Genomic DNA, 20,381 nt, shown 5'->3' with positions numbered 1-20,381 from the left:
TAGATAGATAGATAGACAGATAGACAGATAGACGGATGGAAGTACAGATGGATGGATTGAGAATGACCTTCTTTTTTTGTTTGTTTCAGTTCTGCCTACCAGCAGCCCACCTCTTACCGGCCACGGCTGCTGCTGACGGGGCCCCAGGGCGCGGGACAGAGCACACACCTGGCCCCTGCTGTGCTGCACCACCTGGAGAAGTTCACTGTGCACCGTCTCGACCTTCCCACGCTATACTCCGTCAGTGCCAAAACCCCAGAGGAGTCCTGTGCTCAGGCAAGCAGAGATATTACTTTTGAATATTTCACACATCCTGTGTGTGGGGCTGTAGGCTTGTAGTATTAACAATGTTGTGCCTAAGATGTGTGATCATGGTAGTCAGTGCACCATATCCACCTTATTCTTAATGTAGGAGCAGCTCAGCCATTTGTAGCATGAATGTGCATTGTCATTCGTTTCCAGTTATTTTACCTGTACCAAATTATGCTGCTTGTTGTTGCAAACTGCTATTTCTTATCATATTATTTTAATTTATTATATAATCATTAACACTGGTTTGTTGCGCAAATGGTTTTACCTTTTACTGCACTTTATTATTATTATATATATTATAAAATATATATTATTTATATATATTATAAAATATATATTTTTTATATATATATATATATATATATATATATATATATATATATATATATATATATATATATATATATAAATATATCTCAAAATGCATTACTAAAAATTAGGGCTGTCAAAATAACGCGTTCATTTTGATTAATTAATCTGAGAAAAAATAGCGTGTTAAAAAAAATTATAACGCAGATTATTATATTCCTTGTATGTACAGTGAAAAAAATCTTCTTCCTGAAGCACATTTGAATTTATTTCCTCAGCATATTAGGTCATATTGTTGATTGTTATGGGCAATATTTGAACAGTGAAAATAATAATAAAAGAGTTTTTGAACTTTAATGTCACTAATGCTGATTATTCATTGATTCATTTGAATTTAAATATTTAAAATACTTTCGCAGCAAAAATTATGTATCCGATTAATTTAGATTAATTAATCACAGAGTATGTAATTAATCCGATTACATTTTTTAATCGATTTGCAGTCCTACTAAAAATAAAAGGGCAGTAAAAATGACATGCATGACAAACAAGAAATACAAATCTGAAATTATTGTTGAGCCCTGCAGTATTATTATTATTATTATTATTATTATTATTATTATTATTAATTAGGGTTTGTGTGTGTTTGTAGGTGTTTCGTGAGGCTCGGCGGTGTGTACCCAGCATCATCTACATGCCTCACATCAGTGACTGGTGGGAAGCCATCAGTGAGACGGTGAAGAGCAGCTTCCTCACACTGCTGCAGGATGTGCCCTCATTCACGCCACTCCTCATCCTCGCCACAGCGGAGGCCGTCTACCAGCAGCTCCCTGACGAGGTAAGCAATCTGTCCTCTGTCTCCCCTGGACATACCCCTAGCCCTGAATACACTTTGTTGCATAACAGTTTATGCTAGAGTCATGAAAGTGTGTGGCTGCTTGTGGAGAGAAATTACTTGAGGGTGAGGTGTACTTGTTTTTTTTTAGGTTTTTTTTCACCCTTTTTTGGAGAATCTGCATTGAAATCAATTATTGAATGCGTTTCACTCGCATTATGTGAGGGGTAAAATCTGGTAGAATTAATTTAAATAAATTAAAGGATTTTGTTTATATATTTACAAAATAATCATTAAAATTAGTAGTATATTAAATATTACTAGTATTTTTTAAATTTTATGTGTGTGTGTATGAATGCATTTAGATTGGTGCACCATCTGCCCATTCACTAGGCCACAGGCCAACCTTTTTTCTTTTCCCTCTTTTCCACTTTTTGTCTGCCTGTACTCCCTTTTCTTCAAGGTCTGACCTGTACCCGTCATTCCCTTTCTATTCTCTTCTAGTCCTTTTCTAAGCGCACTGGGGGCATTAAAATCAATTCTCAAAGACATGGCAGGAAGAGCATGTGAGAGAAGTCTTTAAAATGAAAGCCGGAGCGAGAGAGTGGAAGGCAGAGATAAGTAATGCAGTCTGAAGTCACATAACAAAAAAAAAAAAAAAACGTTCTCCCTTAATTATGTTGACGGGGAGTCACTCTGGCAGCACTGCAGCTTCACCTCACAATCCAGCATCAAGCGCCTCCAGCGGCTCATGCTGTGCGCCCCATGCATCCCAGGGTGGGTCGCTGGGCGACTGATGATTGGCTGGTGGCGAAGCCCTTGATCATAGCCCCTGCTGAAGAGACTGATGCCCACCAGGAGGGCACGAGAGTGTTTAGAACAAAAGCCTTAATATTATTGACAGGCCCGTCTCTCACTCACTCTCTCCCTGCAAGGTGTGTTCATTAAAGCCAAGCTCGTTCCTCTGAGGAAAGACACATGTTTAATTGATAGTAGACGAGGATGGGTTGCTTATTTCACCCTCTCTGTGGTGCTGGGTTTTGTCTCACTTGTTTTTGTTTCCTTATTTGCTTTGGAAATTTGACTCAACTTTCAGTGTTGAAGGACCCTTTGAAGACTCCTGTGGTGTCTTCACTTTGAAATTCTGCCTATATGACAATGGTTGGCTCAGAATCTGCAGTCTGTGTCTGTTCACAGATATTTGTATAGTGCTTTTTACAATACATAGTTTCAAAACAGCTCTACAGAAAATAACATGTTTAAAATATTACAATAGAGTCAAATAATGTGCAGAGATAAATATATAGATAAATATATTCAAATGTTACAAATCGTGTACAAATTCTGTAATTGTGCAAAAAAATCTTTTTTTGGAAAATGAAACAACATTATATGAAACGTACTGATAACTGCCTTAGAGGGTTAGTTCACCCAAAAATGAAAATAATGTAATTTATAACTCACCCTCATGCCGTTCCACACCCGTAAGACCTCCGTTCATCTTCAAAACACAAATGAAGATATTTTTGTTGAAATCCGATAGCATAGCCAGCAATGACATTTCCTCTCTCAAGATCCATTAGTGTACTGAAAACATATTTAAATCAGTTCATGTGAGTACAGTGGTAAATATTAATATTATAAAGCGACGAGAATATATTTGGCGCTCAAAAAAACTAAATAACTTATATAGTGATGGCCGAAAATGCTGCTTCATGAAGCTTCGAAACGTCAGCGTTTCAGCGAGTCTAATCATGATTTGGATCGCGTGTCAAACTGCTGAAATCACGTGATTTTGGCGCTCCAAATCGCTGATTTATAATGCTCCGAAGCTTCATGAAGCTGTGTTTTGAAATGGGCCATCACTATATAAATCGTTATTTAGTTTTTTTTGGTGCACCAAAAATATTCTCGTCGTATAATATTAATATTGAACCACTGTATTCGCATGAGCTGATTTAAATTGGTTTTAGTGCATTAATGGATCTTGAGAGAGGAAATATAATGTGGAACGGCATGAGGGTGAGTAATAAATTACATTATTTTCATTTTTGGGTGAACTAACCCTTTAATCTTTTAAACAACTGAGAAGATAAGGATTAAACAACATTTTCTAAAAAATCACCTGTCAAGTTTATAATATATATTTATATATATATATATACAGTATTATATCAGCATATGAGAGTCAAATTGGGCGACTACAGGGAAAATCTGTCAAAAATTATTGAAAATATTCAAATCAGGACTGTCAGAGTAAAAACCAACACACTTTGAATGATGTTCACTAACCAAGTCTTTCAGTTGGATTGGCATTTATTCTCTTTAGCACTGAGTGCATTTCATTTCCGATTCAATTTCAGCTATTGAAGAAAAAACGTATACTCGCATCCATTTATTACGTACATTATCACCGCTCAGGCCACCATTCTCTCCCTCTTTACCGAAAGCGATGACTTATTCAAACCATCCGATAGTGTGCATTTCCACGGTAATGTACTGTACTCGCTGGACCTCTGCTTCTCGTAAATACTGCTGTGTATTGTGCGTGTTATTTTTTTTGATAGATATCGATGTTGTGATATTCAAATTATGTGGATTTGAAAACAGATGGATCATAATATAATAATTATTTATTTCGTAGCTGGCAAGCATTCAGAGAAGTGATTGATTGCCCATGAGTGTGTTATGGCTATGTTTTTTAGTTCTAATATTCCAACCGACAGCCAGCCTAAGTTTTTGACGGATGTGAAATCATAAAGGGTGGACTATGTTTGATTTTTGGGTAATTATAAAACTAGCTGGAGACGTTTGAAATGCTTTTTGCATAGTTCCATATATTATGTTCTTATTTTATGGAATACTTAATTTACGTAAATTTATTTTGTGGCTTAAATAAATTATAAGAAAAATTTTACCAGGAAAGGAGTGGTTTTGAGGCACAACGTTGTTTTTTATTGTGTCTTATAACAAAAGTCTTACATTTAAAGCCCTAAAATGCTAATTCTTTTGTAAATAGTGAAAAATCACTTTTTAAGACTGTTGTTCCTTTACCCCTTAGCAGACTTTGACGTGTGTGTGTGTGTGTGTGTGTATGTATGTATGCAATTCATACTCGGGTAGGCTGTGGCATTTTAAACAATGCTCAATTGGTATTAAGGGGCCCAAAGTGTGCCAAGAAAATATCTTACACACCATTACACCATCACCAGCCTGAACTATTGAAAGCATGGATCCATCCTGCCTTTTATCATTTTGTTTAGCCAAATTCTGACCCTACCATTTGAATGTCGCAGCAGAAATCAAGACGCTTTTCAAATCTTCTATTGTCCAATTTTGGTGAGCCGTGCAAATTTTAGCCTCAGTTTTCTGTTCTTAGCTGACAGGAATGTCCCTTAAATCCCCTTTCTGATGCTCAGTTTGAACTTCAGCAGGTCATGATGTACATTATAAAATTGCAATGCCAAAATTAACTTGTAACATAAAATTATTGTTATTTTTTTTTTTTTGTAATTACTTGTTTTATTTTCAATTTCTTTAGACAAAGTAGTATCATTTTAATATCGGTCATTTATTATGGCCATAAAAATAATAATTATTGGCTCTTCATTATCAGCTAAATATGATATTTAAATGATATTTTATATTGTGCATCCTTGCTTCCATCTTTGAAAGAACCTTTTTGGCTGAATGTTAACCAATAGCTCAACAGCAATTCAGGCTTCTCTTGCACATCCTGGTCAAAAAGCCTCCTTAAAGTATATCCAGCGACTTCTCAGGAGAACAGTATTCCTCCACAATCTTGCTCCGTCTCCATTGTGGTATAAAACACCCACTTTTCATGATCCAGTCCTTTCCTGATGGATACAATCAAGTCCCCGTCCTTGTACATCCTGTTTCAATCAAATGTCATAGTATGGAAGTAAAATGGGTTACGGATGTTGTTTTATGTTGACGTCAACCCCAAGTTTTGACAACCACAGAAGATCTGAAGTGGCTTTGAATGGTGAAGTGGGCAAATTCTGAGAATCGACTGTTTGAATCCACAAAGCTTATTCCCGCTTTGAAAGTTATCCCAAGGCCCCTTCAATGGACTCATACCATCCTCGCTCTGAATCGTACCACCCTTACCTTGGTGTGAGAGTCGTCTCTTCATCCGGGCAGGGGGTCCTGTGCTAAAGCCGCGATCAATACTGGAGTCTCACAGTAACACCACAAGAGCTCTACGGTCAGATTTTCCTTTAGAGTAAACCATCCCGGCCTCTCCCACTCATGAGCACTTGAATCTAGGGCCTCTGAGATTTGGAGAAGGAAGATTTGTGTGTGGAATTCAGACAGGAGCCCTATAAAGGATCAGGAAATGTTTGGCCTTCACTGATGTCAGCGGGAAGTTATGTGAAGTACTCTGTAGTCATGCTTTAGAATAAGATGATAATGCATTTTCCTGTATGGAAAGTGACTTTTAAAGTGTTAAAGTGAATAATGGTTGAGGAACATGTTTTTTATGTCAACTCTTTGACATGGATGTTTGATGATTTCCGGAATCTGATGGATATATCCATGATTATCTGTAGTCATTGTATCAAAAAGGAAATCGAGTAAATAGAGCCCCACCAGACTGAACCCGACAATGCTAAATCTACATTATTAGAAGCTTATTGTAGGTGTGTTGACTTGAGGTTAAGCAAATAACAAGGTTTTGAACACAATTTTTTTTAATGGACTAACCAAAGTTGTTTTGCTAGTCAGTTTGATGAACCAAAGGTGTTCTCCTTAAGTGGTTTATATTATATTTTGTTAATTGTTCTAAATTGACACGTTATATTGGAAAAAGTGGTTGTAATATGTGACCCTGGACGACAAAACCAGTCACAAGCGTCACATTTTTGAAATTGATGTATGGTTTGTTAGGATAGGATATTTGGTCGAGATACAACTATTTGAAAATCTGGAGTCTGAGGGTGCAAAAAAACGAAATATTGAGAAAGTCCTTAGCAATGCATATTACTACTAATAATACATTTTTGATATATTTACAGTAGGAAATTTACAAAATATCTTCATGGAACACGATCTTTACTTAAAGGGTTAGTTCACCCAAAAATGAAAATTCTGTCATTAATTACTTACCCTCATGTCGTTCGACACCCGTAAGACCTCCGTTCGTCTTCGGAACAGAAATGAAGATATTTTAGTTGAAATCTGATGGCTCTGAAAGGCCTCCATTGGCACAATGAACGGTTCACTCTCAAGACCCTTAAAAGGTACTAAAGATGTCGTTACAAAGTCCATCTCACTACAGTGGTTCTAAAATAACTTTATGAATCGACGAGAATAGTTTTTGTGCGCAAAAAAACCCTAAATAACGACTTGTATAGTGATGACGATTTCAAAACACGGCCTCATGAAGCTTCGAAGCGTTATGAATCAGTGAGTCGAATCATGATTCGGATCGCGTGTCAAACTGCCAAACTGCTGAAATTTGGCGATCCAAACTGCTCATCCTGCCAATGGAGGCCTTTCAGAGCCATCAGATTTCAACTAAAATATCTTCATTTGTGTTCCGAAGATTAACGGAGGTCTTACGGGTGTCGAACGACATGAGGGTAAGTAATTAATGACAGAATTTTCATTTTTGGGTGAACTAACCCTTTAATATCCTAATGATTTTTGGCAAAGAAAAATCTATCATTTTGACCCATACAATGTATTGTTGGCTATTGCCACAAATATACCCGTGCAACTTATGATTGGTTATGTGGTCCAGGGTCACAAAAAAACCCTGAAATAGCAGTAACAATTTTTGGTTCTGCCTCAAGTAGGTCTTAAGTGGGAATATATTTCCTACTACAGAACCTACTTTGGTTCAAGATTAAAAAAAGTCCATTAGCCCTGAGCCTCTCTGCATTAAGTGCAGCCCAAATATGCAAAGTAGAAGCTCGAAAACAGTTTGCACTGGCCCTTGGCTTCTGGCACATTCAGCGAGACAGCTGTCCTCTCTGCGGCACTGCACATCAGGGGTGAGGCCTCCGATAAATTAAAAGAAAATGCAACAAAATAACCACTACAAATCTCTCAACTCGTCCATTCCCTCACATTTCTTTAAGAGAAAGATGTAGAGACAGATGCCAGTTCCGTCTGTAAACAGCATCTGCAGTGGGGGTAGGTGGCATGGATCACAGAAAGGAGTACGTACCCCTGTGCTCGGCTGTGGGAAGAGTTTTGGCTCATGCCAGCGCATATAGGAGGGGTGCCAACAGTCAGCTCCAGCAGTGTAAGGTTACACCTCAGTGTACACTTATTAGTTCACTGTAACACCTTCAGGGTCTGTTTTGAGCAGCCTGATGTATTTTTATCTGTGTGTAATTTGATCTTCTAATGGATTAATCTTGGACAATATGGGTAACGCTCATTAATAAAACTATATACATAAAGTAAAAAATAAATTCACACTAATTTACAATCGCTACAATACATTCAATATGAAAAGGAAGGTAGTATATATTAATCTTTTAATAACATTGACTGTAAAAATAGTATTTTTTTTGTGTTAAACTACTTTATAGTATTCCAGCTTAACATGAGCATGTGACATGAAGTATTTAAAGGGATAGTTCACCCAGAAATGAAATGTAGCCTATGATTTATTTACTCACCCTCAAGTCATCCTTGGTGTATTTGACAGTCTTCTTTCAGACGAATACAATCCGAGTTATATAAAAAATGTCCTGGCTCTTCCAAGCTTTATTATGGCCGTGAATTGTTGTTTCTGTTTTGAAGTCCACAAAAGTGTATCTATCCATCATAAAACTGCTCCACACGGCTCCGGGGGTTAATAAAGGCCTTCTGAAGCAAAGTGATGCATTCGTGTAAGAAAAATATTCATATTTAAAACTTTATAGACTAAAATAACTAGCTTCCGGCAGTCAGCGGGACGCAAGTCGACTTAAGGCAAAAGAGTAACCACTGATGCGATGTACAGGAGCATCACAAGCTTTGATGCCTCTCGCGGATAGGGCTGGGCAACAAACTCAAACTCCTCTTCTCTTATATCAAAATCCTCTGGCATTTCTCTTAAAAAATTGTTGTTTTAGACTCTAATTCATGACCGGTGTTTTGTTTTGCTCTACCCACTGCACTTCTGCGTTCGTCAATATGCATGCGTCAAGGGTTAAAGTGTCAAGGGTTACTCTTTCGGCATAAATTGATATGTATGGCTGTCCCCCGGAAGTTAGTTATTTTAGTCTATAAAGTTTTAAATATGGATATTTTTCTTGCATAAACGCTTCAGAAGACCTTTATTAACCCCCCGGAGCAGTGTGGAGCAGTTTTATGATGGACACATGCACTTTTATGGACTTTAAAACAGAACTTCCCTTTCACTGCCATTATAAAGCTTGGAAGAGCCAGGAAATGTTTTTATTTAACTCCGATTGTATTCGTCTGACAGAAGAATATCATATACACCTAGGATGACTTGACGGGGATTAAATCATGGGCTAATTATCATTTTTGAACCAACCCTTTTAATGACTTTCTTTACTTGTTTTCCATTACAAACTAATTTACAAATATATTACTGTCTAAATTTCCATTTAAAATATCTAAGAATCCTTAAAACGTGATACATTTACTTGAGAAGTGACAATGAAATATGATCAGGCTTGTTTTTAGGGATGTATTGTCAATAAATAACTGTTTGTATTTTGATTTTCCCAAGGTGTGAATATTGTGACGCTTAAAGGAAAAGTCTACCCAAAATGTTGTTTCAAACCTGTAAGGCCTAATTTCTTTTTCACAACACAAAAGATGGTAATCGAGAGAACGTTGGGGTTCAAATAACATCGAAGCGCTTTGGTTTTCATTGTACAGACAAAAAACGTCTTCTTTTGTGTTCCGCAGAAGAAAGTAAGTCACAGGTTTTGGAACGATTTAAGGGTGAGCAAATAATGACAGCATTTCCATTTTTGGGTGAACTTTCCCTTTAATGCCCGGTACACATTGTACGCTTTTGGGCTGTCCCAGACGAAAGATGACCAATCGTGGTCATGGTCGTGGCTCCTAAACGGTGGTCGTACCTCGTACAGTGAGAGAGGTTCAAAGACGGACGTTGTCACGGTCTTGTGACCAAAGGTAGCCTGCGATCATTTTCTGACGATGTCAGAAATGTAGCATGATCATCTCACAGTGTGTTTGCTGCTACGACCTACATTTACTGACTAGCCAATACAAACGCAACATGAAATGGCGTATTGATCAACGCGACATGACGCTAAAACGTAAAACTACTTACCTCGAGCTCCTTTTGCAAAATTGGCATGCCACGTTGGCCTCTTTTCCCTAGCCATGACCACGTCCATATTCCGCTTCAGCGCACATAAAAACCACAATTGCCAAAGTGTGGTTCATCGTGCTCTATTTGTTTACCGCTAGCGCATTATGACGACGTTTTATTCTTCTATACTAACTTGCGTCGTAGCCTACAATTATATAGGTGTCATCGTCGTACAATCTACATACATGTCGAACCCAAGTTTATTAGATCCATGTCGTACAGTGTGATTTGTAATGACCTTATAGGATTGTCGAAATCACAGTCTTTAGCAGGCATACGCTCCTAAATTAACAATGGTCTGAAATGCACATTAAACAATTTACATATGCTCTGTTTTTTAATTATTATTGAACAACCTTAAAATTTCACATTATGAAAATAAATTACATTGTCCTTTCATTTTGACTTTACATTCAGATATCACACCAGTTTGCAAATCCCTACTTTATTCTTTACCAGACTATGAAGTTTCATATCTACTTGTTGTTCATGTGAAGTAAAGATGAAAACATGCTTCAATAGGAGAGACAGGAAGAGACAAGAAATGTGTTTTTGATTTCCACATTTCCTCAGGATGTCTTTTTCGAGTTGAAAGGCCCATTTAGTCTCTCAGCTCTCAGAATCTGCATTAGTCTCCAAGGCTTCCATCAGCTCTGAGACAAATCATAAAATCACTACCTGGCTCTTTTGTGGGTTACTTGCTCTGCTTCCCTTCATCTCGCCTCAAGAGTTTGGACCAAAGAAGCTTGAAAGCAACCTGAGTGCAAACAAATCTGCCAAGAGGAGAATAATGAAGGTTGATGAGGGATTGTTTGGATCGTCAACACCCGCTCATGATTGGAAATTGAACTTAAAGTGCTCCACGCATCCTCATTATGGAGAAATTCTCTCCTAGTGCCGCCACCTTGTTGTAATATTTGGGGAGCCCTGGGGATTTTTTAAAATAACTTGGTTTGCACTTGGATCTGAGAGCTTTCAGATTTTTAGAAGTCTTTAGCCTTTACCTGGATTCATTTGTCCTGATTGCTGCAGCCTTTAGAGAAACTTGCATGAACTTTTAGTGAAGTTTAACTGCTGATTCAGCTCCCAGACTGCAGTAATTAGACTGGCACGGCGCACTTTACCATGTGAAATTAGAGTTGAATATAGCAATATGAACCTGCTCATTAAAACACTCTTCAGTGACACCCACGACCATGTGCACCAGACACTGATCATTATGTTCAGGTTTTCTCTTCATGCAAGAGTCTTCTGGTGTCGGGAAGGATTGCGTGCATCACATTTCTTCTCCATCCTTTCATTATGTTTTGTCAAATCACTCTTCATTAAAGCCTTTTGTTATCCTGCTCTTCTAATTGGCCAACTGGCCATGATTTTGTCAAGTAGGACTTGTTACTGGATCTACATTCTGTCTAACGATGATGACTTACTACCCCTAAAATTAGAGAGAGTGATTGGCTTAAATTATGCAAAAACATGTTGTTCAAGTGTGTGTATTTAATAATATATGCTTATGCCAAATGACTTATGCAAACATATCCTTGAATTTTTGAACACTTGAACACTCGAGCCACTTCGGAAGATAAACACTTTTTCAGTGGGCGTCCACCTGACTCATCACAGACATGTTGTTCACACATCACGTTATTTTCTTCCTGCTTTGGATTTCACCCTATACTGTATGTTTACCATCAAACTTTCTTTTCCAACTTCAAGCTGAGCAGAACAATGCTTCACGCCGGGAGAAATATTTTCGAGAGTCAGAGCCCGTCATGCATTGTGCTTTCGGGGGAAACAGAAAGAAAAAGAAAAAAACACAATGCCTATGCAACACAACAAAGAATGCTGTGGGAAAATCAAACCGACAGGGTTCAACACAAGTTTTAAATGAGTTTGTTTATAGTCTGGCTCACTTTTTGGGGAGATGTGCGGTGCTTTTTTTCTGGAGTCACAGAGATCTGATCCCTGCTGGTTGGCAGCATTTGAAGAGCGGTATGGGTGTGATGCCCTCTATGATTTTCACGGCAGATGCTCTCACTGTTTGTATATATGTTGTATTCATGATTTTTCCACTGGTTTGATGTTTAACTCAAGCAATATCAGTTTCACTTACTTATTTATACACGCACACAAATATGTATATATATGTTTTATTTGGAATTTTAATTTGGAAGCTGAACATTTTTTTGTATGCATTTATAAATTACATGAATAGCTCAATGTATTTGGACCAAAAATTGGCATGCCATTAACCTTTTTTAAGAAACTGCCTTTTTTTTTTTTTTAACAGCTAAAAGGCATCTTCAGCCGTTCATATGGGGAGGTGGTTTGTTTAAGCATGCCAGAAGAAGACGCACGGAGGAAATTCTTTTCAGACCTCATTCTGGTGCAGGCGGCCAAGGCACCACCCCGCGGGAGAAAAACAGGTAAGTGTTTACTATGGTTAATCCAGAAGTATAGTTTTATCTACACTTTGAAGTGCTAACTCACCTTTTTAATTTTTAAAGACTGCTTTACCAACTTGCAGCAAGCAGCAATTATCTCAGCCAAGCACCATGAACAATGTTTATGGCATTTCACAGTAAACTTGTTCAGATACCCTCATGGCAATGTGCTGATATTTTTAAGTTTTGCTTCAAAATGCCTTGTACTAAAATGCCCTTAGGCCCTGTTTACTCCTGGTATTAATATGAATCTGAAAAAGCCCATACATTTACCCACCCATAGAACCCCCCCTCGAAGAAATCAGGACAGAAGTGGTCAAAAGTGGACAAAAGACACCAGGTGTAAACGGCGATGTGTCTCTCAACAAATTCATTAAAGGGTTACTTGATCAGTGATTAGCATTAAGCTTTGTATCAGTAGAAACTCTGTAGTATATTCGAATGATCGTGCTCCCCCCCCCCTCATATCCCCCTGAGACGAGAGATTTATGTATTTTATGTCTGGAAAAAAGCCTCTGATGACGCAAATATCGTGGCTAGAGACTACAGCCAGTAGTAGGAGCTAGTTCTGCATGTTTTCAACCCGTTCATAGGGGGTGGGATCTCACTCACAGAATGTAAAATGAGCACAGCTGCTCGGACACGGGCATTGATAATGGAGCGGTTGGACCAACTCGAGTGTTCTCAATTAATCCATCAACACACCTAAAGCTTGCACAGTACCTATACCTCCTGGGTCGACATTTCATTCGGTAACGTTAGGCAGTTTATATTTATATGCTCTCAAATATCTTATGATCGCGTTAGCTTACATAAGCATAAGCAATGCTTGTATCGGTTCTGCTTCTACGCTTGTTCTTGGATCTGGAGATTCTGTACTCTTTCATAAGATGCATAAAAGCGCCCCCTACCATTTAACAGTGAAAACATGGATTGCAAGAAAATTCCATCAATGGCAGGGAAAGTTAATATTATAAATACTATATCAATAATGCTATAAAAACACTCATTAGTACGTACAGAAATAGACTTTTCAAAATATCATCTTTTATGCTCCACAGAAGAGAGTCATACAGGTTTGGAACGACATGACTGTGAGTAAATTCATTTTTGGGTGATGACAACTACTAGTGCTGTTACTTTTCTCATTGCAAGTACTTCCACCACCGCTGCTGCTCCTCCAGAATTGCTACTGCTGTTGCTGCATAAATTGGGCATCCTGGGTGTTCCTGATGTTCTCTTCTGAATATCTTCTCCTTGTGGTCGATTGCCATGCTCATCGGCTCCCACACAGTTGAAGCCATTACAGCAGGGAATGGCTTTCAAGTGGAAATGCAAGCATCATGACCCATTGATGCAGAGCAGGGGTCCTCCCGTGGGTCGACCGCGGGCATCTCTGAATAAAACAAAAACCCTACTTCCTTTGGCAGCATAGCATCTGTGGTGGGAGAAAGGGGCTCTATTAAACACCGGGCCATAACCATTAGCTATAATTACGCTCTCAGTTAGCATGACTGCTTGCTAGCTGCTGCCACAAAGCAAATTGCTGAGGCTGGTGGCTCAATGTTCGCCAGGCACTCTGCCCAGATCTTTGGATTAGTACAAGGTTCTCCGCCTGTTTGGCGAGAAGATTTTTCTTCTGTCAGCAATATTTTACAAGGCAGTGCCACATTAGCACTCTTTGCTTGGTGTGTTTGGTCATTTCTGGCAGTCTGTTTTTGGTTCGTTGTATAGATGCAGCTCTGAATTACTGCAGCTGTCAGGTTGTTTGCTGGAGCTCTTCTGAAATCAATAATACACTTTGCGGCCCACGCTGTGGTGGGAAGCGTTTCTCGACTTCATCCATATAATGCGGGGTGTTTGTAATTCCTCTAGCTGCTCTGGCACAGTTTCAGTGTCATCTGACTATTTGAGTTGTTCCAGGCCATTTGCTCAGCATTTCATCTGGTGTTAACACAATTTTCATAATGCCATTGCTATCAGAGAGGGTATTCTGATGATGTTTCTTGCACCTCTCTTTAGGATGGAGTGGTATATTGCATCCACAATTTTATAAAATATAATAGACTATTGTTCAAAAGTTTGGGGTCAGTGAAATTATTCCTTTTATTCAGCAAGAATGCCTGGAATTGATAAAAAAAAAAATGACAGAACAAAAACATTTGTAATGTTTAAGGGTTTAACTACATCATGTCGAAATATCGCAATATAAAACTGTGACCGTATGTATTTCTGTCCCTCCATTTAAAGTCCGTTCCTCCAAAACTTAAGAGATCCCAAAAATTTCTCAAAGGCATCGTAAAAATACTGAATTGAGTGTCTAATCCAAATCCAAGTCTTCTGAAGAGACACAATGGCTTTATATGATGAACAGATTTACAACAACGCGCATACTGTAGTAAACACGGCTGTTCAAATGCTTGCATGATGCGTGAAAACAACATGAGAGTAAATGCAGAATACATTTTTTTTGGATGAACTAAATATTTACAGTTTGAGAATAGTAATTTTTACATGACTGATTGCATTGATCACACGTACGGTTATTTAAAGCATTTTAGATGGTTTATTCTTATATGTAAAGTGCATAAATAGCGGGAGAAGCGGGACATAGCGAGTATCGGGAGAGTCTGTGTGTGTGCGGCTTGAGATCCAACAAATGCCTGCATTGAAAGTGCGAGTACTGTGTGAGGGGGGAAAAAAAAAGTTTACAGAGATTCAGTGCCATTACTACATTAAACGACTATACATAATGTTAAATATAATGTATAATGATGCAATGGGGGAATATTTGTGGGTCCTGATAATAATAATAAAATAATAATAGTATACATTTTTATATAATATTAATTTATTTGTATTTAATAATATTATAATAAGTAATAATAATAATTAGGGCTGTCAATCGATTAAAAATTTTAATCTAATTAATTACATACTCTGATTAATTAATCTAAATTAATCGCATACATAATTTTTGCTGTGAAAGTATTTTAAATATTTCAATTCAAATGAATCAATGAATAATCAGCAATAGTGACATTAAAGTTCAAAAACTTTTATTGTTTTTTTTACTGTTCAAATATTGGCCATAACAATAAACAATATGACCTAATATGCTGAGGAAATAAATTAAAATGTGCTTCAGGAAGAAGATTTTTTTCACTGTTCATACAAGCAGGGCTTGACATTAACTTTTTTGCTCACCAGCCACTGTGGCTAGTGGTTTTCCAAAGTTACTAGCCACTCAGCATTTTCACTAGCCACAATTTTGCTGCTTGGAAATTACATTTTATATGATTAAAGTTGAATTTGGCATGCTTAAATTACTAGATTTTGAGTCATTTTACTTGATTTAGAAGATTTAAAACCCTTTCAAATTTTCAATGCAGAGTGACCACCCAAATCAAGACTACATTGTATATCAGCTGGTATGTGCAGGTGGGCAATATGGCTAATATGAGAAATTGAATATAGGCTAAAAAGAACAAAGAAGCAAATTACAAAAACAATAATACATTTCTTAAAAAAATATACAGATACAGTATGTTTATTTAATATGTATACATTTATTTAACACCCGTAGTTGTTTGATTAACATTAATGACAGACAGGTATTCATTTGGGCTGTTGAGTGAATCCATGGACGTTGTAACGAGTAGGAATATAGTGTGGCCCCTTTAAGAGTGCGCGCTCCCTGTTGAGAATGCGTATCAATAGTACAAGTGTGCAGTGTCGTGGAATGTATACACTACGCAGTTTTTCGCGTACACACGATACGCACTTTATGGCGTGTATATGACACGCTCTTGGGTAGGATAGTGGACATTGCAGGACATCGCAGACTACTTTATTTTTATCAGCACTTCCATCAGGCCGTTTTTATTTAGGCTACGTAAATGTTCCAATCAATGATCCAGGTAGCGCGTTCTCGTCTCCCTCCTTCATTTTACAGCTCAGGGTCAAAGTCCAATACAGAATGGATTAATCTGCGTTATTTTTTTTACGTGTTATTTTTCCTCAGATTAATTAATCGAAATTAACGCGTTATTTTGACAGCCCTAATAATAATAAAAACCTCAAAAAATTTTTGGCTTAAGATATCGTGATATCATATTGTGAGTTCACTTGTATCGAATTGTGACATGAGTGTATCGTTTCACCCCTTATTAGGGGAAAAATATCACACTTTCCAGAGAAAATTCATAGATATTTAGAAAGTCAAACCAAAAATTATTCAGACACCAGATGTTTTTTACTAGTGGGTGCAGGACACTATAGTTAATTTAATCAAGTGAGGATAGCGAAATAAGGTAAACTGTGACATGTTATACCCAAACATTCTTCATACAGTGGACTACCAGTAGAATTTATAAAAATTTGGGACCAAAATTATTCAGACACTTTGACCTGACCATGTTTTGCTGAAGTGTTTTTTCTTTAATTGTTAATGCGACCTTTGACACCACAGACTGAACAAAATGAAGCATTGCTTGGTCATTGGTTGACCTAATTTGGTATTATCTAATTGCGTACTTAAATTTAACAGCTGACAGCTGATTGGTTCATTGTAATCCATACCTTTCTGTTATCTGACATTATCAAGATGAATTTATTCTGACACAGTTTAACTCTGTTCTTGTCATATTTTATTACCATTTTCTAAACTATAGTGAATAAACTTTGATAATGTGAGAAAATATTGACTGTAAAATTTCACAGAAAATTTTGGCTTGACTGTATGTAATGAATATTGTAAGGCAATATAAAGATGTTTTTGGTCATGAAACAGACATAACGATTCTATACTTACTCCCTTTACTTAAGTACAAACAAATCCTTCATTGATATGAATTTGAGTCAGATTCCTCATGATTTCCATCTGTAGTTATGCTGTAATGATGGTTTGTGTCTGTATTTCGTGTTTCCAGTGTGCGCTCTGGAGGTGCTGACCCTCGCTGAAGACCACGGCCCTCGACAGCTCTCACCAGAGGAGCAGCGGCGACTGGAGGAGCAGGAGGAGAACACCTTGCGCGAGCTCCGCCTCTTTCTCAGGGACGTCACAAAGCGGCTCGCCACTGACAAGCGCTTCCAGATCTTCAGCAAGCCTGTGGACATTGAGGAGGTGTGTTGTTACTGCACGTCAGAAGCTGTATGAATAATGCCTGTAGGCTCTGTACTCTATTCGTTCAATATTACCATCTAATTAGCAGCACCTATGGTTTATTAGAAACCCCCAGACCAAACAAATCAAATGATTGTCATTATACGACAGCTGCGGGCAGAATCGTTACCTGAATCAGTAAATTTGAGAAGGCAATTAAAAAGTTCATCAATATAAGAAGCAAACAAGAAGGACCGTGTGTCCATGAATACAGAGTGTGACACACTTTCGACCTGATCTCCTTAAGCTTGGTGTGAACATGTCTGGGTCATTTCCAGTTCAGAGTTTGAGTTCTTTGATGAATAGGAAGTACAAAAGAGCAGCATATATGTTAAATATATACCTTTTGTGACAATAAATATTTTTACTCTCACTTTAAAGGCCCTTTCACACAGGATGCGTAATGAAAAAGCGAATATTTCGCATGCAAATAGTTTGCGTCAAAACCATTCACATCAGCCGCGACAAGAATTTGCAACGTCTGTGGCGTCCAAAATATTCGCGGCGACAGCTGAGAAAACATGGACACTTCATCATCCAGTGAAGACACGCTTTTCAAAATAAGACGAAAAGAAGGTTGTGGGTGCACCCAGTCCTAAAGAACAGAGAGTCTGAAGGGGAGTATGCTAATCCTGTACAGGAGCTAAAACTATCATGGCCGGTTCCACACTTACTTTTGAATGTCCGTGGGACAATTTGAGGAGCTCCTCCAGAGACAGTAGCGCCGCATCTGACGAGACAAACCACAAACTTCAGGAACCAATCGATCCGGAGCAGCTATGTTTCCAGCTGAGTCACAATGTAAATATTTAAGTCATACTGACTGAAACACAGTCGTGGACACAAGGTTTAGAAAAAAATCCACACGTTGTAACTCAAAAGGTTATGTTATTGTTGTCTGTAGCCTACAGTGGGTAAATGCAGCTGTACAGCTGTAACTACAACTACAGCTGTAATTTCGTGAGAAATGCGATACCTGGCAAAGGTTAATGTTGATTGAATAGCTAGTGACATCAACTGGACATTCGTCACCTTTGTTTCCCTGTATGTGATTGGTTGAAGCCTTTTCTGTCGCAGCTAGAGTAAAATAAAAATCGGCATTGAAGCGAAAAAAATTAAAGTTTTTTGTTTGCCGCAGCACATTCGCGTTTGGTGTGGAAGCACTCATTACACAAACAGCTGATCAAAAAATAAAACCATTGCGTCAAAATCGCATCCAGTGTGAAAAGGACCTTTAATCAGTTTAATTTGTCCTTGCTGAATAAGTATTAATTTCTTTAAAAAAGAAGAAAGGGTTTTTGGTGAAATGTGTTTTGTTTAATTTGTCTGTTGTAGGTGTCAGACTACCTCGAGGTTATCACACAGCCTATGGACCTGTCCAGCATCATGATGAAGATCGACACTCACAAGTATATGGTCGCCAAGGATTTTCTAGTGGACGTTGACCTCATTTGCAGCAACGCGTTAGAGTACAATCCAGACAAAGACCCAGGAGGTAAATATATAACATGGAGCAACTGGTAAATATTAGAACATCAATTTCACACTGCCAGCTATATGAACTATCCCTTTAAAAATATAAAGCCATGATAAGATAACATGACATAACCAATATATTCTGCTCAGCTCTGCACCAACTTTCCTTTAAAAAAAAAAAAAAAGACTTCCAGTTGTATTGTAGGCTGTCTGCCGGAAGCTAGATATTTTACTTTATAAGGTGTTTTTTGTTTTTTTTACCAAAAACCCATCGACTTAATTCAGAAGGCCTTTATTTAACTCCTCGGAGCCGTGTGGATTACTTTTATAATGGATGGATACACTTTTTTGGTCTTCAAATTTTGGGCTGCCATTCACTGCCATGATAGTTTCTAAGAGCCAGATTTTTTTTTTATTTAACACTGTATTCGTCTGAAAGAAGAATGTCATACACCTAGAATGGCTTGAGGGTGAGTAAATTAGAGCTGCAGCTAACGATTATTTTTTTCTGTCGACTAATCTAACGATTATTTTTCAAGATTAATCTGATGATTCTTTTTTTACTGATTATTGTAATTATTGTAAGAGGGTAGTGAATTTGTATATTATTTTAAAATGAAATCAATGAATGATGACAATATTAATTGTATTTCAGGAAGGGTAGTGTACTTAAGCCATTTTATAATGAAATATATGAACACAAGAAGCATTTTAAACATTACGTATAACTAATGATACTATTCATCATAAAATGTATACAGAGTAGGCCTAATTAGGAAATGTTGTTTACTATAATAGTTGAGTATAATTTACTTATTGATTTGTGTCAATAGTAAACGAAAATGCATTTATTTTTATTTTAAATGCATTGTATTTATCTGCAAAAGGTTCACATATACAGGAGCTTTCAGCATAGTTTTAATGTATAACTAGTCGTCTATTTTGAGGATATACATGTGCATAAACAACGACAAAAGCTACCAGAAGTTTTTGCCCAAACTTCAAAGACACATTTAAATGATTAAAACTAGAGGCATATCTTAACTTTAATGTTACTTTAATCATGTAAACTACCTATATACAGCATCTTATATATGCATGTGTTTGGGACAGAGGGGAACCCGGTCGCATTTGAAGCAGAAATATGCTGCCCATAATAAATAAAAGCACGAGACGTACTGGGGTCGGAGAAGAACACCGGAAAATGTGACCGAATGGACAATATTCGTCTGTATTTGCAATACACGCGCCACTGTTCAGCTGCGCGAGACGAACACTGGCAGTGTGAAAACCCAACGGACGCGCGCGGCTCCTGCTCTGCCACCGCGTGCAGTGTGAAACCGGCGTTACAGAGCGAACAAAGCAACGTTTTATCCGGCTTCTGTTTAAAGTACTCCCACACTTTTGAATGTCGCGGTCTGGCTTTATATGATAAATTATCATTTTCACTATGCCCGGGAGCAGAAGCCGCCATTATTCTAGATCTGTTCTATTCTAGAATGTAAA

At 37.7% G+C, this 20,381-nt stretch overlaps 1 protein-coding gene across 2 annotated transcripts in view; it reads left to right on the top strand.

The window, feature by feature from the left end:
- Positions 1–20,381, top strand: part of atad2b (ATPase family AAA domain containing 2B) — a 113,175-nt gene that overhangs the window by 21,155 nt on the left and 71,639 nt on the right. For both annotated transcript variants that reach the window (XM_079832065.1, XM_079832064.1), the window contains exons 18-22: positions 90–276; positions 1,274–1,459; positions 12,082–12,217; positions 17,167–17,360; positions 18,735–18,894. In XM_079832065.1, the coding sequence (XP_079688191.1) occupies positions 90–276; positions 1,274–1,459; positions 12,082–12,217; positions 17,167–17,360; positions 18,735–18,894 (863 nt within the window). The remainder of the gene's footprint in view (positions 1–89; positions 277–1,273; positions 1,460–12,081; positions 12,218–17,166; positions 17,361–18,734; positions 18,895–20,381) is intronic.

This window comes from Gobio gobio (genome assembly GCF_949357685.1).
Source record: "Gobio gobio genome assembly, chromosome: 12".
NCBI lineage: Eukaryota > Metazoa > Chordata > Actinopteri > Cypriniformes > Gobionidae > Gobio > Gobio gobio.
Note: the sequence above shows the minus strand (reverse complement) of the source record. Positions and strands in the feature narration are given on the sequence as shown.